At 46.2% G+C, this 24,167-nt stretch overlaps 2 protein-coding genes across 4 annotated transcripts in view; both read right to left on the bottom strand.

The window, feature by feature from the left end:
* LOC137442063 (hexokinase HKDC1-like) overlaps window positions 1-3,293 on the bottom strand; it is a 30,558-nt gene extending 27,265 nt beyond the window's left edge. The window contains exon 1 of the mRNA XM_068140289.1: window positions 3,008-3,293. Within this exon, the coding sequence (XP_067996390.1) occupies window positions 3,008-3,070 (63 nt within the window). The 5' untranslated portion in view covers window positions 3,071-3,293. The remainder of the gene's footprint in view (window positions 1-3,007) is intronic.
* Window positions 3,294-9,232: 5,939 nt separating this feature from the next.
* The window catches only part of SUPV3L1 (Suv3 like RNA helicase), a 31,708-nt gene continuing 16,773 nt past the window's right edge, over window positions 9,233-24,167 (bottom strand). For all 3 annotated transcript variants that reach the window (XM_068140285.1, XM_068140286.1, XM_068140288.1), the window contains 9 exons: window positions 23,942-24,019; window positions 21,736-21,827; window positions 20,192-20,372; window positions 18,983-19,076; window positions 17,333-17,552; window positions 16,060-16,140; window positions 13,633-13,809; window positions 10,404-10,552; window positions 9,233-10,019 (listed from right to left, as the gene is read on the bottom strand). In XM_068140285.1, coding sequence (XP_067996386.1) covers window positions 9,524-10,019; window positions 10,404-10,552; window positions 13,633-13,809; window positions 16,060-16,140; window positions 17,333-17,552; window positions 18,983-19,076; window positions 20,192-20,372; window positions 21,736-21,827; window positions 23,942-24,019 — 1,568 coding nt within the window. In that variant the 3' untranslated portion in view covers window positions 9,233-9,523. The remainder of the gene's footprint in view (window positions 10,020-10,403; window positions 10,553-13,632; window positions 13,810-16,059; window positions 16,141-17,332; window positions 17,553-18,982; window positions 19,077-20,191; window positions 20,373-21,735; window positions 21,828-23,941; window positions 24,020-24,167) is intronic.

The raw sequence follows: 24,167 nt of genomic DNA, 5'->3' as shown, positions 1-24,167 counted from the left end.
CAATTAGCTTTGTTGGCATGCCAGGCTGGAGCTCAAAGCCTTTTTCTCACTCCAGCTTTGCCTTCCATTCTCTTGTGATTCTAGGATTACATCTGAAACACATTTTTGGTTGAAACAATAACATTTCTTAAGGGTCTATAACTCACAGCATACATCAAAATAAAAGCCAGCTGAACATAAAGGGAACCAAAAGCATCTGAGACTTTATCAACTAGAAATGAACTAGTAGATGATCTAGTAGAAAAGCTCACCAGTATTTGTGTACAATTTAATTAGGACAAAATTTCAGGTTATCTTCCTCAGGACCACATGCTGCTTGGATTGACGTTTACCTGCAGGGCTGGATGCACAGCTGCAAATAAGGTGGCCCAGAAGCTAGCTGGGTACAACAAAGGATTAATGCAGCCAAAGCTTTTCCACTGGTGCTGTGAATAACCAGGATGCAGGCACAATGATTCTGTGTTCCAGACAGCTGGATGTTCACTGGAAGCTCATCTGTGTTAAGCATCCTACCCCTCATGACATGCAACCCAAGGCCAGAAGCGGTGGACAGAGGAGAGAGATGAGATGGCTTCCAACACTTTGCTAGTAGAAACACTCGGCTGTCGTACCATGGGCTACACTAATATGCTGCTTCATCTGCTCTGACCCTTTCATCAGTCCTAGTTACAGAGGGAGGTCTGGAGAACTGGAGGAACATGCACAAAAGTCCCTCTGGCAACAAGGCAGGATTTAAAAGGCAGCATTGTTTCAACAGAGGAGAACGCAGGTTGTAGGTGAATTGGCCCCTTCTGCAATTCGGACTGGCCACCTATATTAATGAGGCAAGCTAATTACCTATTGACAGCTGATGGTCAACAATGATCCACCTGAAAGAGTCAGGACCCTGAAAGTAAGCCTAGCACTTCCCTAACAGCAAAACATACACACAGAGGAGAAAGTCTGAACATTCAAGATGCAATTGGCAAAGAGCAGCAGCTGCCTTTGGACACAGCTGTGCCTTGAAAAGCCCATTATTTAGATCTGTCTTTGTAGCTCTCCTTTGCACAAGCACTTGATTTCCTCCAAGGCTTTTTTGAGGCCTGTGTAGGATTCATCATCTCAGCCCAAACACCAGCTCTGCCTTGTTGGGCACACCAGGAAAAAAAACCAAAAGAAGCCACAATGACTGGAGACATTCAGCACACACGCACAGACCCAAATAACTTTGTGACAGAAGTTCCTGTGCAAAAAAGCCCCTGAACAGTAATAGAACTGACCACATCTGTTTGCAGAGAACATGCAGCAGTTCCCTGCTCCCCACAGAAATTCCTTTCCCCACCCTGTTTAGCTGCAACCACAGGAGGAGATAGTCCAGGACACTAGATAAGGCAGACCCCAGGAAAGCCACCTGACTCTCTAGCCTGGTTTACAACCTGAGCAAGGGCCTGCTCAGGCTTCATTCTCTTTGGGAACACAGGAATGGCCAGGCCTTACAACACCGAACTCTGTCTTGCTGCCTTCCTACCACAGCACAAGGACAGTCCTTGTTTTGAAGTATTTTGCCTCAGTTATGCAAAGAGCACTGTCCTCATGGCAGAGAGGCTCTTGCTGCCACCAGTGAGCAAATAAGCCTGAGGAGGAGGAGATGAGAAGGCATTCCTGTTGTATACTGCCTACTCAGGGCTTCTTAAAAGAGGACTCTTAAGAGCATTGGTTTCTTGCCTTCAGGCAGAGCTAGTTTGCACCTCCCAGAGAGCTTTCATTTTTTAATGGTTTTGCTAGAACCCCTCTGCCCCTCCTCTCCTAACCTCAGGGAAGTGATCCCTGGGCTACACCCAAGATGTTTCACTGAAGAGCTGATTCCACTCAAGTATGCAAAAAATAAAAAGCACTATCTAGATGAGAGATCTTAGATCAGGTCCTCACACAAGGGCAGGGCATTGGGACCCTTTTATGATCATACTAAACCCTGGGGATAAAAAGGCTATGACCTGAGAGACAGTCAGGGACACATCTGACTGTCGAGATACCAAGCATTCTCTTGGAATGCTTCTCCTGAAAGCAGAGCTGGTAAAAGAAGTCCCCTTAAGAACACGCCACAAGCAAGGGCACAGAGAAGAAAACCCCATGTTTCTGGCTTTGCTGATGAGCTCAGCAGTGCAGGCAGCTCTGCCCACTGGGACCCTGGATCTGCCACACTGCCACGCGTCTGCAGGCAGCCCCTCCTCCAGCTGGCTGGAAAACAAGAGGACAGAGCCCAGCAGCAACGGCCACCACAATGCATTCAATAAAGACACCAGAACAGAGAACCCACAGGGAACAGGGCTAGAAATCAGAGGACCTCTCACCCAAGAAACTTACAGGTCCTGTGTGGTCTTATGATGGAGAGCCAAAAGCCCATTACAGCATGGCCATGAAAGCAGATGAGGGAAGAGCAAGCACTAGGCAGGTCCCTCCCTGATGGCTTCAGATCTGGGCCATCTTGAGCTTTTCTGACCTTAACTATAGGTCACATCTGTAAATGCCAGGGTGGTCACCCAGGTTTAGACAGGCAAGAGAAGAGGCATTGGCACCTCTGCCACACCAACACCAGCTGGAACTGTCTCTTGAGCCCCAGAAGACTCAACCCAAAGTCCCCAGGAGTTTTCCCACTTCTGCTGTGATGTGACTGACTCTTACTCAGCTTCAGAAATCCCATCTTTCACATTATACTTTCAAAGGGATTCAGCAAGAGCTTCCTTTCTGCCCTCTGCACTACACCAAACCATGCCAGACAACAAAGTTTGAGCACCACTTGGACTTCCTGAAGACCATTTGCTCCCATTACTGTAAGAGATCTTATAACTCTGCAAGGAAAACCACTTAACCAGACCGATTTTCACACTGGTCAGATGGTTTAGGTTCCAAATACTTCTTATCCCGTTTGGCTTTAGTAGGCAACGCCACTCTCTAGCCTGCATCACACACTGCAGACCCCACGGTATCTGAGTAACACATTCTCAAAGTAAGAGTTATCCAATCTTACCTTTTTGATTTGATCCTCTTTCAGCTTTGTGAAATGGAAAGCTAGCAAGTGGACAGCAAACATTTTCTTGAAGCAGATGAATGAGCCAGCAGTGACAGAGATGCTGTGAGTAACTCCAAAGCGACAGGTCTCTATTCACGAAGCTGGAGCTAGAGAAACTTCAGCTGAGGCATTTCCCCCGGGGTGAGACAGTGGAGTTCCCGGGAAATCAAGTCCAGAAATAAATCCATCCAGGGTGATCGGTTCAATGATTAAACTTCTGCCTCTTTGTATCATCCTCCCCCCACCCCAACATCAACCCAAAGTCCCTCCCTCCCCAGCTACACACTTCATTGTGCCAGAGCAGGCACCTGGAGAGCTGCCAAGCTGAAGAGGAGAAAAATCGATTTTGTTACTGCCCCACTTGAGAATTGTTACCACTTCGCAGTGTAGTTGCTACGCAGCCTGCCCTGCTTCACCCTGCTTCCTGACAAGCTCCCACCAGCACGGCGCGCAGTGAAGCGCCACAAGGAGCCTGGGAAGCTGAGAGAGGATTTTAGGAGGTTTCTTCCCTCTGCTCAGCGCTCCCACTTGCGAGACAAGCTCTTTCTGCGTGAATTAACTCTGCTCTAGTTCCACACAGTGCACCCTTATCTGAGGCTTTCTTCCAATTAAGTTTCAGCTGTGTAAAGAGCAAAGGGACCCACAGCCCTCTGCCTCCAGCTGAAAAACCCCTTGCACAACTTCCAGCGGAGACCTTTCGTACAGACTGTTCTCCCTTCGCCCCTCCTGAAGACAAAGTTCCAGACCAGTGCAGATCCTTGGTACTGGCAAACCTGGAGAGGGCACAGATTTACCTGGCAGCCAACAGCATTGACTTCAGACTGCCTTCAGCTGACAAATGCCTTTAACTGGCAGCAGAGTGCCTGTAGCAAGAGCAGCTTCCTTACCCATCAGAGCTGAATTTGACACAGCCTCTATTACTCTCTGAAGTTCACTCTGAACACAAGTGCTCCCAGGATTCTGTCATTGCATCATGTGATATGGACTATGGAAATATCATCCAAAGGAAACTGGGGGGGGGGGGGGGGAATGTTGAGACAAAGGAGAGAAACAAAGAGGAAAAACAACTAAAAAAAACTATTCTCATGGGTTCATGAGAGGTTCACTCTCAAACTACCACCCCCCGACACCCTCCCTGTGTTTCCCTCCAGTTACTGTTTCAGTTAGAACTGAGCAGGCTTACTTGCACTGGCAAACAACTGCCACCCAAAATTTTGCAGAACGAGATTACCAGTCAAAATTACAATGCAAAAATAGGAAACCAGCCTCAGGGCACAGAGATAAGAGGGAGCTGGAAAGGCCAAGTGATGGAAGGCATCACCAAGAACTACTGAGGAAAAGTAGAAATTGTCACAGTATCACAAAGGTTGGAAGAGACCTCGAGGATCATTGAGTCCAACCTGTCACCACAGACCTCATGTCTAGACCGTGGCACCAAGTGCCACATCCAATCCCCTCTTGAACACCTCCAGGGATGGTGACTCCACCACCTCCCTGGGCAGCACATTCCAATGATGAATGACTCTCTCTGGGAAGAACTTTCTCCTCACCTCCAGCCTAAACTTCCCCTGGCGCAACTTGAGACTGTGTCCTCTTGTTCTGGTGCTGGTTGCCTGGGAGAAGAGACTAACCACTTCCTGGCTACAACCACCTTTCAGGTAGTTGTAGAGGGCAATGAGGTCTCCCCTGAGCCTCCTCTTCTCCAGGCTAAACAATCCCAGCTCCCTCAGCCTCTCCTCATAGGGCTGTGCTCAAGGCCTCTCCCCAGCCTTGTTGCCCTTCTCTGGACACGTTCGAAGTGTCTCAATGTCCTTCCTAAACTGAGGGGCCCAGAACTGGACACAGGACTCAAGGTGCAGCCTAACCAATGCAGAGCCCAGGGGAACAATGACTTCGCTGCTCCTGCTGGCCACACTCTTCCTAATGCAGGCCAGGATGCCATTGGCCCTCTTGGCCACCTGGGCACACTGCTGGCTCACACTGCTGGTCTACACAGATCCAGAGCCAGTTGGCAGAAAAGGATCTCAGGCTGCATCAATTCATAGCCTCATGCTATTGTATAAAAACCATAGATGATCACTGGGCTGAGTTGCATGAACCCACAGACACACAAAACAACACTCAACTCTATACTCAGCACCAGTCTCAGGAAGAAGACACTGCCCAGACCTGGCAGCTACAGCACATCAAGAAGGTGTGGATCAGGAAGAACACCAGGAGCTGACACAGGTTACATTTTTTCAGCCTCTGATCATGATGGAAGACTGAGAGATATGAGGGAGGTGAAGGGAACTCCCTCTATAGAAACAAACTATATAGAACTGCTAGGAAAGGTTGAGGTTTGCCTTATCCTATCCCCCACCCCCTTTTTCTTCCCTCTTGCCTTGCATCAGGGATGAGCTTTGGGATGCTGGGAAATCCCGCCAGCTCTATTTGTTTTCCACTATTCTAGAACAAGAGTAAAGCAGACAGAGTGGCTGAGCAGTCCATAAATAGGGCTTGTTCTAAAATTAGGCCTTTGATCTTTGAGAGAAAGGGAGAAGAGAAAGAAGAAAAAAAAGCTATGCTACCAGCCAGAACACACGGTTCACTTCTCCTGTATTCATCTTTTAATAACTGCTGGCTCGTTAAGTCAGACACTGACTCCCAGAGGGACTGTCTCTTTCCTCATTGTTTACCCATGCCATTGGAGTCACAACCCCTCTGGCCAGCAAAATTGAAAACATCACCTTTCAAGCTCCATCCCACTTTGATCCAGAGCTCATTGTCCCTGTAATACAGTAGATTTATTTCTCATTATCTCTTTTCTTTCTTTCTCTAACGGATGCCACTGGAAAAGGGTCTCAAAGATCTCAGCGTTACTAAACTAGCAGCAAGCTCTGTCAAATACCTGACGTGTCAGCACCACTGCCTCACTCGTTCACTCATCCCTGCTGCATCCTAGCTTCAGGCAGGCTGTTTGCAAGGAGAGACAAGACATGATCTCATTTCCAGGCAGACAGCAGTTCAATGCACCAAAGGCCCAGTACCCAAATAAGTCACACAGCCCTTTTCTACAGATTCCGCCCAGTACAGGCAAAACAAACCAGGACCAAGTGAAGAGATCAGCTCAAACTCCAAGCAGTCTGGAAGCTTGAGCTAACACTGGGTTTGCCCTTTGGTAGAGCTACACCCAATAAAGGTTAGTCACAAACCCTCCCTTCCCCTTTGCAAGGACAAACCAGACTTCAAAGTTGTAATTCCCCACACTCTACTTCCTTCTCCTGCAGTTCTCCCTCCAAACCCTGCCTCAAGGCATGACGGAGAATCCTAACGAAGCTGGTGCTCATGTAGCCCATCTGCCTCCCACAGCCTTGCAGCCAAAAGGAGCTCACAGGTACAGTGGGGAAATGCAGATAAATGCCTGAGTACATCAGCTAAACGTGCACCAGCTACCTCCAGGGAGAGGTGTCATATTAATAGGTATTGCTGAAGAAACAGGTCAATCTTTGGTGAGTTATCAAAGGAAATGACAACACTGATTGTGGAGTTTGGCACCCAGATTAACAGGGAGACAGTGGACAAGGCTACAAGTGAGTCATCAGGAAAAATCTTTCTTTGTTATCATTTATGCTTCCAAGACCAACCCTGAGAATGAGCATCTGCTCCCAGCAGCAGCAGCTTTGTTCCCCATCACGTTCCCACAAGCCCATCAAGACTCAGAACAGAAAGGGGTCCCCCCTGCAAAATCAATACATTTCCAAGTATCTGTAACTCGAATGCCTGAAATGAACTGGGAAACCTGAGCCCCCGAAACAGAGAGCTTTGCAAATGCGATTCCCAGCTCAAGCGAACAAAGCTGTTGACGTTGTTTAGAGAGGAAAACTTTCGGCACAGCCCTGTGAAGATGAGCAAGAGGTCACTCAATCCTCCCCCAGGGGCTTGCTTGCCCAGGGCAGGTTACGAATGTGCAGCTGGCATAGCTGTGCACACCAGTCCGGATTGTACCGCATGGGACCAATTTGGCAGCCATTCTAATGGGAGTCAATGACAGCCACACCATTAGCTCAGAAGAAAAGAAAACTTTCATAAAAAGTCAGCCTGGAAACGCCTGAATAAACTTCAGAGCGCTTAAAACAGTTACTATGGAGTCGCTATGGAAACAAGCAATGAGTTAAGCCAAGTGCTAATCTCAGCAAAACACAAAAAAGAATGCTCAGAGTCATTTAGCTTCCTTATTGCAAGGCTTGCTGCTCAAATACAAGGCTGGCTTACACCCCAGAGCCCCAGCCCCTCTTTCCTTGCTCAAAAATGCATGCTAGTGTGCAGCTGAGCATACAATTAAAGGATAAAACGATCAAAACAGACTGGAAGCACAGCACTAATGCGGGTCTCCTGCGATCCATCCCCACATGCACTGGGAGAGAGAACAGAGGATCTGTCCTTGCACAGGGTGGTTTCAACAGTGGTTTGCAGACTGAGCACGCAACTTGCAGTCCAAGAGGTAAGTGGGCAAATGCACACTGTCAAACCCTGCAGGCTTGAGCAACTACAACTCCCCTTGGAGTCCGTCAAATGCGAAGGACACAAGGAGGCAACGACACCACTCCAGCATGTAACCCGCATCACACAAGCCAACTGAATGGTATTAAGAGGGATGCATTTGTAAGGCTGAGTTGCAAGCTTGCTTGCTGTGGAAGTCATGTCGCTGCAAAGCAGAGGCTGTCAGGAAGGACTCTGGGAAAGCAAAGCAGAATTACTCATCCACAAAGCAGAAAAATCACAACATTCACGTGGCCACTGCCACACACACATAGCTGCTTGGTTTTTCTTGGGGGAGGAAAGATGGGGGCCAGCAAGGAAAGGACCTAAAACTTTCCCCTCCACCAGTCTGGCACTGAAATCAGCAGGAGATTATGTGGGCTAGAAACATTCATGCACTGCTTGCTTTTTAGTAAATAATGGGGGGAGAGTACATGAAACACATGGCAAATGAATGCTAAAAACATTATTCAAACTGCTGCAGACTTGTTCCTGAACACAAGCTTAAAGGATTGATACTAGCAAGATGCAAAAAGGATTCTGAGCAAACTTCCCATCTACAGAAACTGTTGTTGATCACTTTAGAAAGCTAGGTACTAGAATCAGTGGAATTCATCCTGGCTTTTACAAGTGTCCCAGTATTAACACTGGTGGGATCTGCAGTCTCAGCAAGCCCCAAAAAGAAGGGCTGCTGCAGCACTATTCTCCTTGGGCAGCCCCAGCAACACCTCCTAGCACTGAAACCCATTTCTGTGAACACACAGCAGTTTCAGCATTCTTTCCACTCTCCAGTATCCCTGTTGTGAGCAAAAAATCATACCCTAATGCTGCTCACACCAAAAGCAACTGGCAGAGCATCTGCAGGTGTATGGAAGAGGCACAGCTGGTGGTATGCTGCCTTAAACATTATTTAGAGACACTGCACCAGGAGAAAGAAGTCCTTCACCCGAGAATTCAACCTTCCTTCAGGTGATAAGCACTTAACTTTTTCAGCTTCTGATAGCCACAACATGTATGTGGAAATACTACTAGCACAAGTATCAACTCACAAGCTGTTACTTCAAATACAAGCTGTTACGTGAGCTTAAGTATTTTAGGTCTCCTCTCAAAATTAAGCTATCACCAACTGGCACACAAAGCAAAACAACCCCAACACCTCTGAAGTGCAGTACTACAAAATGAATTTGTAGGAAACCATATGAGAAAAGTCAAGGAGAAATAAGCATCTGAGTTTCTCAACAGAAAGTTCTACCTATGGCTCTAACATCGCCGTCCCCACTGAAAGAAAAAACTATCTTAAATCCATGTTTTGTTTTGTTTTCTCTTCCCAGAGTTTGCCAAATCACTTATGAGCTTTTTCCAGGAGAAAGAATACTATTTAAAGGGCAAGGACAGCTTTTTGCTTTGTTTCAGTAACTATCCCTCAAATGACAGACTTGGAAGTTACTCAAACGCTCCTGTGGCCAGAATGTAACCACCCCCAAGGCGTTACACACAAATGTTTTCTGCCTCCTTTCGCATTTTCACGGGACACAAAGGTTAGAGGCGCATGACTCCTATCAGCATTCCCACCCAATTCCCTGCCAGGGTGTTCCTTGCTTGGTTGTTATCTGTTAAACTCTGCCCTTAGGGAAGGGGTGGAATGAGCAGCTAATTCATGACTAGTGAAGTATCTGTCGTTTATTAGCGATGTGAGGATATCTTGCAAGAAGACATCAAGTTCACATTTTCACATAGCAGCGGATCATACACTTAGGCTGAACACCATGACTGGTAAAAGGAAACCTATGGCCCCTGGGCTTTTAAAAGTCCATTTCTCCGCTTCACGTGACCAGTTACAGGAGAAGGAAAAGCATCGGGGAGCTGCAGCAGTGTAAACATGAAATGCCAAAGTTGTTATTAAAATAGCATTTTATTTTATGAATAAAAACTACACAGAATTAGGACAAGGGTCTATTTTTTCTTTCTCCCCGTTTCCTTTGAGCTATCCTGAACATCTCTTTTAGAACCATGGCCATATCTACCGTTCCTGTGCTGATCCTGCCACTCGCTCTCCAGCTGCCTCAGCATTTCCTGTGTTAAAAGTCCTTCACGCAGCAACCTGTTGGCAAGAGATCCACGTCCATGGCTCTTCAGATCCTCCTGCCTTGTAGCAGACCGATAAGCTTTCGAGTTCCTTGTTCTTCTTTCTCCTGGGGCCTCCACTGCAATAGAGAGTGCCTCTGGGGCTTTTGCACTGTGACTGTCTGAAACTGCCCTGCTATCCCTCCTAGTCCTTGAAAGAGGAAAGTCTTCTGCCACAACTTCTGCTGTGCCAGGAGTAACTGCAGATTGTGAAGCTCGGATCAGCTTCGTGATGTTGCTGACACCAACTTGAATAATGTTGTCTAGTTTCTTCTGGATATCCCTGACAAGGACAGCATCAGGGAACATGTCCGTGAAGCGGTAACTGAAGAGAGGCAAAACAACACACAGTTAAACCTTTTGATTCAAAGGGGAAAAAAAATGAGACAGGTGGTATGTAAAGTAAAAAGATAAAAATTATTACATGTTGCATGGGAAGGCCACTGTACCTCAAGTGGCATTTCAGCTGCACCAGTCCAGGATCACCTTGTTTCTACCTTTCTCTCTCTGTCTCTGTTCTCTGCAGAATCTATGACTGGTTCCCATAACATAGCTACACTTCCATCTGTCAAGACCTTCTAAAGGGCCAAAGGAGCCCATAAACACAGGCTTGAAGACACTGCTTTTCTAGGACTGTAAGTCATAAATATTAGGGGGGGAAAAAAACAACCAACCAACCAAAAATAATATCCAAGCATGAGGACAATACCTCAACCAGAGATAGAGGTCAAACACATCATGGACAGCTTCGAGGTGTACAAGCTCTTTGATGTTCTTCGGAGCAGCTAAAGGCCATTTGGTGTGCCGACAGAGCCAGTCAAACGTCAGGGGCTCATTTCTACTGAACTGTCTTGCAAACTGAAAACCAAGCAGATCCAGTTAGTCTGGGAAGAAGAAATTCAAAGGAGTAAAATTCCCTTGAGTTTGTACACACTGCTTTGAAAATACCTGCTTTGTTTTACACATTCTTTCACTTAATTACTCAACACAAGAATCACCTGTCCTTTCCAGGGCCTCATTAAGACAATTTGTCCATGGTCCATGCACAGAGTTAAGCAACATAAGTACAAAGCTATCTGGAAAAGAGTAATACTGAAGGCATATGACTTCATGATTCATCTGCACTAGAAACCAGCCCTTCTGAAGCCCAGACACTGCAGCTCTGACACATAATCAAGCCAAGTAAGATTTAAGTTGGAACTTTTTCAGAAGCATTGATAACTTAGTATCATAATATCAGTCAGGGTTGGAAGGGACCACAAGGATCAGCTAGTTCCAACCCCCCTGCCATGGGCAGGGACACCCCACACTACATCAGGCTGGCCAGAGCCTCATCCAGCCTGGGCTTAAACACCTCCAGGGACGGAGCCCCAACCACCTCCCTGGACAACCCATTCCAGGGTTTCACCACTCTCATGGGGAAGAACTTCCCCCTCACATCCAGCCTGAATCTCCCCACCTCCAGCTTCATTCCCCCTAGTCCTATCACTGCCTGAGATCCTGAGAAGTCCCTCCCCAGCCTTCCTGTAGGCCCCCTGCAGATACTGGAAGGCCACAATTAGGACACCTTGGAGCCTTCTCTTCTCGAGACTGAACAGCCCCAACTTGGAGTAACTGCTTCCTTACTGGCTGACACCAGAAGGTTTTTTTGGGGTGAAGAACAGGGCTTAAATTCACGCAGGCACTTGTAACAGTTTACTTCCCTCTGATATCATATTATGCCCCTCTGGAGGTGAATGCTCAGCTTTTTAAAGAGACACATTTTTTTAACTCTTTAAATCAAGCACTCCATGTTTAAAGAGTGTCATTAGCCATGTGAGAAAAGCACAGGTCTGGTATCTGTGACCTGAGGAGACCACAGCAGTTTCCTTTTTACACTCTTTTATTAAAAATTAACACTGCACTCTATAAAAGGGGACAGAAATGATACTAACAAAGTAACAGTCCCAAACCAAGTTAGTAATCCTGAAAAAGTGGAATCAGCTGACTACAAATTCCTCAAAATAATGACTCTGGGGACAGAGTGAAAAACAGTCCACCCAGACCTGGCAAGTGAAATGAGAGAGAGCAACTTACAGCACTGTTTTCTGAGGTGTTAATTTGACGTACATCTACCACAACAACAGCAATCACACTTAGTCCCACACAGTCTCACACCTAGTCTTTTGTTGACAAGCTAATACCCTGAAGAAATAGCGCCTTGGGTTTTAAGGACTACTTTTAAGCATGTTGTAGTGCAAAGCTGAACAACACACAAGTCACCGCGTAAGACAATTCTGATCTCTCCCAGTTCAAAGATCACCTGCAAGGCAAACAGTAGGATTCTCTGAGGCAAGCAGCTGAAATGTTGTCTTAAACTTTTGATTTACAAAAAATATCTATGCAATTAAGAACAGCCCTAAGAAGAGAAGGCTCCAGGGAGACCTAATAGAGGCCTGAAGGAGGCCTACAAGAAGGCTGCAGAGGGACTGTTTACAACAGCCTGCAGTGACAGGATGAGGGGCAATGGTTTGAAATTAAAGAAGAGATTTAGACTGGACATGAGGAACAGGTTCTTTACTATGAGGGCAGTGGAACACTGGAACAGGCTCCCCAAGGAGGTAGTTGGGGCCCCATCCCTGGAGATATTCAAGGGCAGGCTTCACAAGGCTCTGAACAACCTGACCTAATGGAGGATGTCCTGGTTGACCGCAGAGGGGTGGACTAGATGACCTTTGGAGATCCTTTCCAACCCAAACCATTCTATTTTTCTATGGTTTTACATATAGTTTCAATGTTTATATACATAAACATAACACAAAACCATTTCTCTTTCTCTCATATTCCTCCCTGGGAACACTTTAAGAACGCTCTCAGATGCTCTCCGATGCCCAAAACCACAATAAATACAGCAGCAAGATACAGTCTCAATGCACCAAGGCCCACTTGCTCCAATATAAATACCACATTTTATTTTTTTTTAAGGAAAAAAAAACCCACCCAAACAACTGTCTTACTCAACATCTTTGTGGGGGACATGGACAGTGGCATTGAGTGCACCCTCAGCAAGTTTGCTGATGACACCAAGCTGTGTGGCGCAGCAGACAGGCTGGAGGGAAGGGAGGCCATCCAGAGGGACCTGGACAGGCTGGAGAGGTGGGTACAAGCCAACCTCATGAGGTTCAACAAGAGCAAGTGCAGGGTCCTGCAGCTGGGTCAAGGCAATCCCAGGCACAAATACAGGCTGGGCAGTGACTGGCTGGAAAGTAGCCCTGAGGAGAGAGACTTGGGGGTGCTGGTGGACAAGAAGCTCAACAGGAGCTCTCAGTGTGCTCTTGCAGCCCGCAAAGCCAATCAGATCCTGGGCTGCATCAGGAGAAGTGTGGCCAGCAGGTCGAGGGAGGTGATCCTCCCCCTCTACTCAGCCCTGGTGAGACCCCACCTGGAGTACTGCCTCCAGTTCTGGAGCCCCTATTACGAGAGGGATGTGGAGGTGCTGGAACATGTCCAGAGAAGGGCCACGAGGATGATCAGAGGGCTGGAGCTCCTCTCCTATGAGGACAGACTGAAGGAGTTGGGGCTGTTCAGTCTGGCTCTGAGGTGACCTAATTGTGGCCTTCCAGTATCTGAAGGGGGCCTACAGGAAGGCTGGGGAAGGAATTCTCAGGATCTCAGGTAGTGATAGGACTAGGGGGAATGGAATGAAGCTGGAGGTGGGGAGACTCAGGCTGGATGTGAGGAGGAGGTTCTTCACCATGAGAGTGGTGAAACCCTGGAATGGGTTGTCCAGGGAGGTGGTCGAGGCCCCGTCCCTGGGGGTGTTTAAGAGCAGGCTGGATGAGGCTCTGTCCAGCCTGCTCTAGTGTGGGGTGTCCCTGCCCATGGCAGGGCGGTTGGAACTAGATGATCCTTGTGGTCCCTTCCAACCCTGAATGAAACTATGAAACTATGAAACTAACCTTCAGCAACATGGTACACACAAAAGGCTCTTTTCTGTTCAAGGGTGCAGTGCAGAAGACGTATCGTGACCGCAGATTTAGTGGAATGTGCTGAATCATATCTGCCAGAAACTTGAAGTCATCAATATTGCAGACAAAGTAAAGGCCATCAACTTGTGAGAGACTCACAAAAATATCCTGTGAAAACAGAACCAGATGAAGAGGATGTCACTACAGGCCAGGCCTGTTAAACTTGGTGTTACCAAACCAAACAATGCTTCAAAGGTTAGTTATACTGAAAGAGAGAGATTAAAATACCCAATTTCACCACAGTGATAAAAGGAAACAACAGAGTCTCTTCCAACCTGGTTTATTCTATTCTATTCTCTACTCTTCTAACAGAATGTTCATTAAATTCTCTAACATGGGATCAGAAAAGAAGACATAGCACACTATACTTTAGTTTAGCATTTTCAGTTGGTCACCTGAGTAAGACATACAGTGCTCTGGAAGTGTACATTTTAGTTCTGAAGAGCACCATCACAGAAACCAGCTCCTACCATCTTTAGAACTTGTTCATGGTTTGTCCCTGAGCATGACCCAAAAAGCAAAATTTACAGTATACAGTTCAATAATTGAGGTAATTTTAGGCCAGGGGCAGGAACAGATCTATTTTAGGAAGAAATTGCAAGACAAACACAGTATTTCCAGAGAGGAGTTCAAAGAACACCTGAAATGTATCCCAGGTTTGGAGGAAAAAAAAAGAGTCCTTGCTGCACGCTGCAGGTGGAATTTTTATGGGCCCCCAAAATTATTTCTCCAGTGTAAATCACTGAAAGATTTTTTGGAAAGATCTTTAAAGAAACACTGAGCTAATTAAGTATCACAGGACAGCTTAGGTTGGAAGGGACCTCAGAGACCTCAGAGTAGATACTCCAGCCTCCCTGCTATGGGCAGGGATGCTTCTCAACAAGATTCAGCTGCTCAAGGCCTCATCCAACCTGGCCTTGAACATACCCAGGTAGGAGGCATCCACAACCTCCCTGGGCAGCCTTTTCCTGAGTCCCACAAACCTTGTACTGAAGAACTTCTTCCTGAGATCCAGTCTAAACCTACTCCCCCTCAGCTTAAACCCATTTCCCTTTGTCCTATTACTAGACACTCTTACCATAGTATCATTCAGGGTTGGAAGGGACCACAAGGATCATCTAGTTCCAATCCCCCTGCCAGGGGCAGGGACACCCCACACTAGATCAGGCTGGCCAGAGCCTCAGCCAGCCTGCTCTTAAACATCCCCAGGGACAGGGCCTCGACCACCTCCCTGGACAACCCATTCCAGGGCTTCACCACTCTCATGGTGAAGAACTTCCTCCTCACATCTAGCCTGAATCTCCCCACCTCCAGCTTCATTCCATTGCCCCTAGTCCTATCACTACCTGAAAAGTCCCTTCCTGCAAGATCCCTTCAGGTATTGGAATGAAGCTATAAAGGTCACCCCCAGAGTCTTCTCTTCTCTAGGTTAAACAACCCCAGCTCCCTCAGCCTATCCTCACAGCAGAGATCTTCCAGCACCTGTGATGTGACTGAATACTTAAGAGATCACTAATGACATGGAGGTTTTATCTTAATACTTCTATGCTAGCCTAGAAATTCTCAACAGTAAAATGTTAAAGATGTTCTGTTAACAGCCTAAGTGTCTCCAAGCATACTCTTGTACCCTGAGGTTAGAAATCATACACTTTGCTACACAGCAGCACATCTGCAGAGAACAAGAAAATGCTTTTAAATCCATGGAAGCTGCTAAGAATTTCTCAATGTACCAACACCCATGATACTATTTTCTAACTACACTAATTGGAGGCCTAAATTCTTCCTTAAGAGGTTTAGACCCTTCCAACAATTCTAGTGTACAACTAATGACAATATCAAGTAGATTGTAGATTGCACCAAAAATCTGTTTTCTCAGAAGTTAAACAGACATTTCATCACAAAGTCAACAGAATGATGAAAAAAAAATCAGGTAGCTCTCAGATGTACAGAAACTTGACATGACCAGCCCAGTTTCCCCAGGGATTTTCCACATAAGTTTACCAATCTTTCAATATTTTCAGCCTCAGACCAAAAGGGCTGTATGGGGGAGCTGAAATAGATAACCTTCAAAGGTCCCTTCCAACTCAATGCAATGCACTCTATGATTCTATTAAAACAGGGAAAAGGTGAAATGAAAAGATGGTTATACACTCTTCAAGACATGTAAACACATTTCCACACTTTGACAGCTTCCAACTTTATTGTAGCACAGAAAAAGTTAAGCATTCTAACCATATCTGCAGACATTGCTGTGCTAGAGAGAAGAACCCAACTGAGCAAATATACACACATGGCTACTACATTCCCTAAGCAACATTTGATTTTTGAAGCAGAAGCTAATATTTTGGTTATTCTTACAATTAAATTGGAGAGAGTGGCATCAGGGAGATGATAAGCAAACATTTCTATCTGCTCAGGAGTAGGATGTAGGCCAGCTGCCTGAAGGAAAAAAAACAAAGACAGAAATGTCCATTAATTCTCAACATTATTTTGAAGTTAGTGCAACAGAAATAAAACCTAGGAAGACAAAATGCAAGAAACCAAAGCACTCCCAGAGGGACCTTGACAGGCTGGAGAGGTGGGCACAAGCCAACCTCATGAGGTTCAACAAGACCAAGTGCAGGGTCCTGCAGCTGGGTCGAGGCAATCCCAGGCACAAATCCAGGCTGGGCAGGGACTGGCTGGAAAGCAGCCCTGAAGAGAGAGACTTGGGGGTGCTGGTGGACAAGAAGCTCAACAGGAGCTCTCAGTGTGCACTTGCAGCCCACAAAGCCAATCAGATCCTGGGCTGCATCAGAAGTGTGGCCAGCAGGTCAAGGGAGGTGATTCTCCCCCTCTGCTCAGCTCTGGTGAGACCCCACCTGGAGTACTGCCTCCAGTTCGGGAGTTCTGGAGCCCCTATTGCAAGAGGGATCTGGATGTGCTGGAAGGTGTCCAGAGAAGGGCCACGAGGATGATCAGAGGGCTGGAGCACCTCTCCTATGAGGACAGACTGAGGGAGTTGGGGCTGTTCAGTCTGGAGAAGAGAAGGCTCCAAGGTGACCTAATTGTGGCCTTCCAGTATCTGAAGGGGGCTACAGGAAGGCTGGGGAGGGACTTCTCAGGATCTCAGGTAGTGATAGGACTAGGGGGAATGGAATGAAGCTGGAGGTGGGGAGATTCAGGCTGGAGGTGAGGAGGAGGTTCTTCACCATGCGAGTGGTGAAGCCCTGGAATGGGTTGTCCAGGGAGGTGGTTGAGGCCCCATCCCTGGAGGTGTTTAAGCCCAGGCTGGATGAGGCTCTGGCCATGCTGATCTAGTGTGGGGTGTCCCTGCCCATGGCAGGGGGGTTGGAACTAGATGATCCTTGTGGTCCCTTCCAACCCTGACTGATACTATGATACTATTTAGCATGCTTATCTGGAACTTGAAAACTTGTCTGTGTGAGCTTTTAGTTCTTGAAAGAGCAACTTTTAACACAAATGAAAACGCTGCAAGCCTCCAAAAGGGAAGTATGTTCAAAGTCACTCTGGCATGACACAATCCTCTTTTATTAACTTGTAAACAAGCACAAGGTAAAAGTAATTTGTGATCAGAACACAGTAAAGCAGCTCGAGGGTGCATGTACAAACTGGGTACTGAGTCTCTCACCTTGACAGGGCGTACAGAGTCACTCAAAATTTCCTTCAGCTGCACGAGGTCATCACGATGCATGGTAGTGACTTCTCCTTCTTTGAAGGATGAGCCATAACGCCCTGCTCTGCCTGCAATCTGTAGGGCCTGAGAGGTTGTAATGGAGTCTATTTCCTTTTCTCCTTTCTCATTGACAGTTGGCTTTACTATAGAGTTAAAAATTATTCTTCTGATACACCTGAAATATTTGAACAAAACCACAGAGAAATCCTTTTTTTGTTGTTTTCCCCCCCAATCATTTCCAACAACCTACTATACAAAAATGAAAGTATTTTGTTGATCTAGTTTTCAACCTTCCCCCCTGCCCCAACCTAAATTAAGGGACCACAGATAATACTTACAGACACAACACATTCCAAAGGGCAGCATAAAACTACTGATTAGTGGCAGGAGAATCATCAACCCTATACACATCACTGGATGATCTCTAGAGGTTCCTTCCAAGCCCTAACATTCTGTGATTCTGTGTTGACGAAGGTCCCAACCCATACATCATCTGCCCCAGAAGTTTCTAGCAACAGAATCACACTGCCTTCAGCAACAAAACACATCTGAAACAGGACTGAACTTGCTCTACCTTTCAGAAATACAAGAGACTGATACTCTGACAACCCAGCACAGCTGACTCCAGTGAGTCAAAAGGATCTTACAAGTGCCCAAGATCACACAGAATTAGGCCATTCCATTCTTAGAATCAGTTTTAATATTAACACTTAGTTCTACTGAAATTGATCACTACTTCAGAATTGAGAAGTTTGTATTGCAGTGTCTAGACAGCAAATATGTAGCCACATTAGCCAAACTGGGGAGAATATATGCAATTAAAAACAGCCTGGAGGAGAGAAGGCTCCAAGGAGACCTAGTAGCAGTCTTCCAGTATCTGAAGGGGACCTACAAGAAGGCTGCAGAGGGACTGTTTCCCCATAGAGCATCAGTCAGTATGGTTATCACCACAACTTGGAACACAAGCCCTATGAGGAAAGACTGAGGGAGCTGGGATTGCTTAGCCTGGAGAAGAGGAGACTCAGGGGTGACCATATTGCTCTCTACAACTACTTGAAGGGGTGTTCTAGACAGGCAGAGGTTGGTCTCTTCTCCCAGGCAGCCAGCACCAGAACAAGAGGACAGAACAGGCCAGACCAGAACAGTCTCAGGCTGCACCAGGGGAGGTTCAGGCTGGCGGTCAGGAGGAAGTTTTACACAGAGAGAGTGATTGCCCATTGGAATGGGCTGCCCAGGGAGGTGGTGGAATCACCATCACTGGAGGTGTTCAGGAGGAGACTTGACAGGGTGCTTGGTTGCATAGGTTAGTTGATTAGGTGGTGTTGGATGATAGGTTGGACGTGATGATCCTGAAGGTCTCTTCCAACCTGGTCTGGTCTGGTCTGGTCTGGTCTATTCTATTCTATTCTATTCTAACTGACTGAAACACTAAGGGGCCTCTCACAGGCCTGAAGGGATAATTCCTGGGGAGATGGTAATAATACACCTCACTGAACTGGGAAGAATCAAATGATACTGCAGGAATAACACCCACCACCAAAAAAAAAGGAGAAAGAGAGAAAAACTGTTGTACAAGTCTGCCCATAACCTGCTCCAAGTACTTACAAATTGAGTCCCATTCCAATTGCATCTGTAGCAACTAAAATTTTGCATGGATCATTAGGGTCATTGAATTTCTTTGCCTGTTCAAGCTTCGTTCCTAGAAGAGAATGACAAAACACTTTACAGAGTAATATTGCAAAACAACGTGCCACTAAGCCCAATGCCTTTGCAATCAGCTGAGTGGGGAAAAAGAAATCACATGAAAAGTGCTATTTGATTTTCATTCAGCTGGTTGTTCAGGGAAGGGAGCAAGAGGGATTTAAGTAATTCCCAGAGCTGTGGTTAGACCTCGTTTAATGACATCTATCTGAAGATCAATATTAAGCACATAATCAAGGGTTTAATCCCAAGATTAAAACACCAGTCAGCACAGATTGAATAGAATAAACCTTTATTTATAATAAACCAAACCAGGTTGGAAGAGACCTTTAAGATCATCATGTCCAATCCATCAACCAATCCAACCCACCTAAACAACTAACCCATGGCACCAAGCACCCCAGCAAGTCTCCTCCTGAGCACCTCCAATGACAGCGACTCCACCACCTCCCCAGGCAGCCCATTCCAATGGGCAATCACTCTCTCTGTATAGAACTTCTTCCTAACATCCAACCTGAACCTCCCCTGGTGCAGCCTGAGACTGTGTCCTCTTGTTCTGGTACTGGCTCCCTGGGAGAAGAGACCAACCTCTGCCTGTCTACAACCTCCCTTCAGGTAGTTGTAGAGAGTGATAAAGTCACCCCTGAGTCTCCTCTTCTCCAGGCTAAGCAACCCCAGCTCCCTCAGCCTCTCCTCATAGGGCTTATGTTCCAAGCCCCTCACCAATTTTGTTGCCCTTCTCTGGACTCATTCCAGCAAGTCAACCTCCTTCCTAAACTGAGGGGCCCAGAACTGGACACAGGACTCAAGGTGTGGCCTAACCAGTGCAGTGTCCAGGGGCAGAATAACCTCCCTGCTCCTGCTGGCCACACTGTTCCTGATGCAGGCCAGGATGCCATTGGCCCTCTTGGCTGCCTGGGCACACTGCAGGCTCATGTTCAGCCTACCATCGACCAGTACCCCCAGGTCCCTCTCCACCTGGCAGCTCTCCAGCCACTCTGACCCCAAATTGATTACTTTCTCTAGCAGAACTAGGAAAACTAGTACTGCTTCATTTTAAAAGGCACCAAGAAGCAGACTGTTCCCTTAAAAACATGAGGAAGAGTGCTTTACCTGGTGGCAGACTGCCATATATGACAGCACATTCTAATCCTCTGGCTTCTATCTGTCGGCTGACAGAGTAAATGTCGTTCTTACTGAAGCAGACGATGCAGTCCCCGGGACGGAGGTTGTCTAAAGACTCTAAGGCATAATCCAGCACAGTAAGAGGAGTGAGTCTCTTGTAGTTCCTGACCTAGAATCAAAGGAATTGACAAAGATAGTATGTTTTGAAATTAAAAATCCCCATGGAGGAGCAGCCAGCATGGTTATCATCACCACTCATTGAAACACCAAGGGCATTCAGAGAGCAGCTTACAGCACTGTGTTCTCTGAGCTTTTAGTTTCATGTAAATCTATCACAACACCAGCAATCACACTTAGTCCCACCCTCTTTTCTTTCATTGACAAGCTAACACCCTGAATCAGTAGCACCTTGGGTTTTAATGACTACTTTTAGGCATGCTGTAGTGCAAAGCTGAACAACACACCGGTGACTGCATAACACCGTTCTGATCTCTCCCAGGCAAACAGTAGGATTCGTTGAGGCAAACAGATGAAACATTATCCCAGACTTTGATTTAGAAAAAATATATATGCAATTAAAACAGCCTGGAGGAGAGAAGGCTCCAGGGAGACCTAGTAGCAGCCTTCCAGTATCTGAAGGGGACCTATAAGAAGGCTGCAGAGGGACGGTTTCCCCATAGAGTATCAGCCAGCATGGTTATCATCACAACTGACTGAAACAGTAAGGGGCTTCTCACAGGCCTGAAGGGGTAATTCCTGGGGAGATGGTGATATACACTTCATGCTCTTCCACACTTGCATCACTTCCCCAGCTGAGCACTACATAGATTTTTTGAAAGACCTATTTATTTTTATCTAGAAACAAGATTTAAGACAAGAAGCACACGGGCTATGCAGCAATTCTGTCCAGAAACAAGAGTCTGTTTCTGCTTGGTCATCCGAATGCTGTAACTGGTCTCCTTTCAGAATGACAGACCCCAGCAGGCACAGACATACAAAGTTACACCTAATTCACCAGGAAATCAAGCTGGACTTTCTGAGGATCAAATGTTATGCTTTTGAAGAGTCTTCCCAAGAAAAAAAAAAAATACAAAATTATGACAGTGAAGTTGAGTTTCAGAGGTCTTTCAGTCACTGTCACCTGGAGCTGTTAGCTCTTTTTAACCCTCTCCTCACCATATGGAGAATAACTATCAATAGACCCAGTAACTTCAGCACACTTGAGGGCACTGTGGCTTCCAGGAAAAACAGAACTGCAAAGAAAGCCCCTGAGCAGCTGTTCCTCAGCAAAGCACTTACCTTCCTTAAGCAAAACCATACTAATAGGACAAGGATAAAACAAATAAACCCAAACAAACAAAACCCACAAAAGGATATAATAAAAAACTCAACTCTGAAATGTTTCCTTTAGAGGAATTCAGAAACATTTTAACAAGAACTCCTGCAAGAATACCTTTGACCATGGATACCCCCAAAAGACCCTCAAGTTTTGCCTATTTTCCAGCACAGAGAACCTGATTTAAAAAGCTTACCTCAACTTCCTCCCCTGTAGTGTACATGAGCTCTGTCACCAAGTCAATAGCAGCAGGTTCTCCACAAACATGGATTTCTTCTGCACAGAGTCCTGAACAAGACCCAATGAAATAAAATGCAGAATGTTACCTACTTATAGACAACAGCAGCTTTAGCTGGCTCAAGTTACCCCAAAATTACCTTTTCCTTGCTAAACTCCCTGAGGATTGTATTTCACTTCAACATCCCAAGTCAGTACCTAAAGCCTCTCTCACAACACTCTTGGTTTCATGTCAGCAAGTGATGCTTGGACATCCATTAGTGTGATAAGCAGAGCAGCCTGTTGCACCCTCTCAGCCAAAACAAGAGGTACCCTCAACCACTGAAGAAATGGAGCAAACCTTTAAGCATGTTTTAAGTACTACTACTGTTTTACTAACCCACAAAACACCCAGCAGAACTGAAGAGCTTTGTCTTCTGCATGACCTTCTAAAATTATATGCAATTGGAATAAAAAAAGGGGAAAAATAGGAATCACAGAATCACCAGGGTTGGAAGAGACCTCAAAGATCATCAAGTCCAAGCTGTCATCACAGACCTCATGACTAAACCATGGCACCAAGTGCCACGTCCAATCCCCTCTTGAACATCTCCAGGGATGGGGACTCCATCACCTCCCTGGGCAGCACATTCCAATGGCTAACGACTCTCTCATTGAAGAACTTTCTCCTCAAAGGAAGCAACAATTCGTCCTGTCCAGGATCACTGAGTGGGAGTGCTGATCTGCTCAAGGGCAGAAAGGCACTGCAGAGACTTGGACAGGTTAAATTGATGGGCTGAGGTCAAATGATGTTTAACAAGACCAAGTGCCAGGTCGTGCACTTTGGTCACACCAAACCCAAACAGCACCATAGGCTTTGGGAAGAGTGCCTAGAAAGCAGCCCAGTGGAAAAGGATCTGGAGGGGATGGTGGATGGCTGACTGAACATGAGCTAGCAATGTGACCAGGTGGCCAAGGCCAGTGGCATCCTGGCATGTATCAGAAAGAGTGTGTCCAACAAGAGTAGAGAAATGATGCTGCCCCTGTACTCAGCCCTGATGAGGCTGCAGCTGGAGTACTGTGTTTAGTTCTGGGCACCACAGTATAGGAAAGACACTGAGGTCCTGGAGTATGTCCAGCAAAGACAAATGAGGCTGGTGAGGGGTTTGGAGAGCATGGCATACAACGAGTGGTTGAGGAGCTGGGGTTGTTTAGCCTGGAGAAGGCTAAGGGGAGATCTTATTGCTCTCTACAACTACCTGAAAGCAGGCTGCAGTGAGGCTGGTGCTGGTCTCTTTGCCCAAGTAACCAGCAACAGGACAAGAAAAAATGGCTTTAAGTTGTGCCAAGGGAGGTTTAGACTGGACATCAGGAAAAGCTTCTTTACTGAGAGAGTGATGAGGCATTGAAACAGGCTGCCCAGGAAGGTGGTGTAGTCACCATCCCTGGAGGTGTTCAGGAAGTCCATAGATGTGGTGCTTCAGGTTCCAGTGCTCATGGTAGGTGGGCTATGGTTGGACTTGATCTTATAGGTCTTTTGCAGCCTTAGTGATTCTATGGCCAAAAGCAGTGAAGGGAAGGGGGAGGGGGGGGAAGATGGGACTGAATTCAAATTCCAAAGTTCTGTTCAAAATCTGAGGCAAAAGAAGTTTCAAAGATTCCTCATGAAAAAGCCTAAAATTATCAAAAGAAACATTCTTCTAAGAATTTAACAGATCAATGCAGCTCTATAAATGAGGCATTTGGAATTAAAACCATCCAATATTTCATGTGTTGTGTGGCCCCATCTTAATTCCTCTGCAATGAAATAGCTGAGAAATTGTCTTAACTGAACTAAAAAAGCCTATGTCTAGAAAATAATTGGGGTAAAAGGATAGCACAGTGTACTAACACAAAGACTCCATTATTATCCAAGGAAGGCAAACTAAAAGAGGCATCTGTAGAACTTAGTGTTTTAAAACATTTTGTTCTCCTAAGTAAAACATGGCAGGTAACTTGCTGCCATACAGACAAACCCTTTGAGGCAGAGTATCTCTAACTTGCTGTGAGAACACATGAAGAAACAATACTCACCTTTATATTTCATCATGTATTGTAACCACTTATGAATATCCTGACTGCTATGCTTGAAGTTCCAGTGCCATTTATCACAGAACCATAGCCACATTAAAAACAAACAGGCTTACCTAGAAGAGCTCTTGTCCAAGCCCACCCTCTGGCAGGGTCTCTGATCATCTGAATTTCATCAATCACAGCAACCTCATCTTAAAACAAAAAGAAGGTAAATGTGGTACACCAAGGAAGAGCATCCAGAAAAGGTTTCTCAAGTTAATCCTCTGCCACCATTCAGGCTCATTCAGAGATGATCCAGGTTTCATTAACTGCTCATTGGCAGTTTTGGCACTGGTTTCA

This window comes from Melanerpes formicivorus, unplaced genomic scaffold (assembly GCF_026170545.1).
Source record: "Melanerpes formicivorus ecotype bairdi unplaced genomic scaffold, bMelFor1.0.p_v2 SCAF_6, whole genome shotgun sequence".
Lineage (NCBI taxonomy): Eukaryota > Metazoa > Chordata > Aves > Piciformes > Picidae > Melanerpes > Melanerpes formicivorus.
Note: the sequence above shows the minus strand (reverse complement) of the source record. Positions and strands in the feature narration are given on the sequence as shown.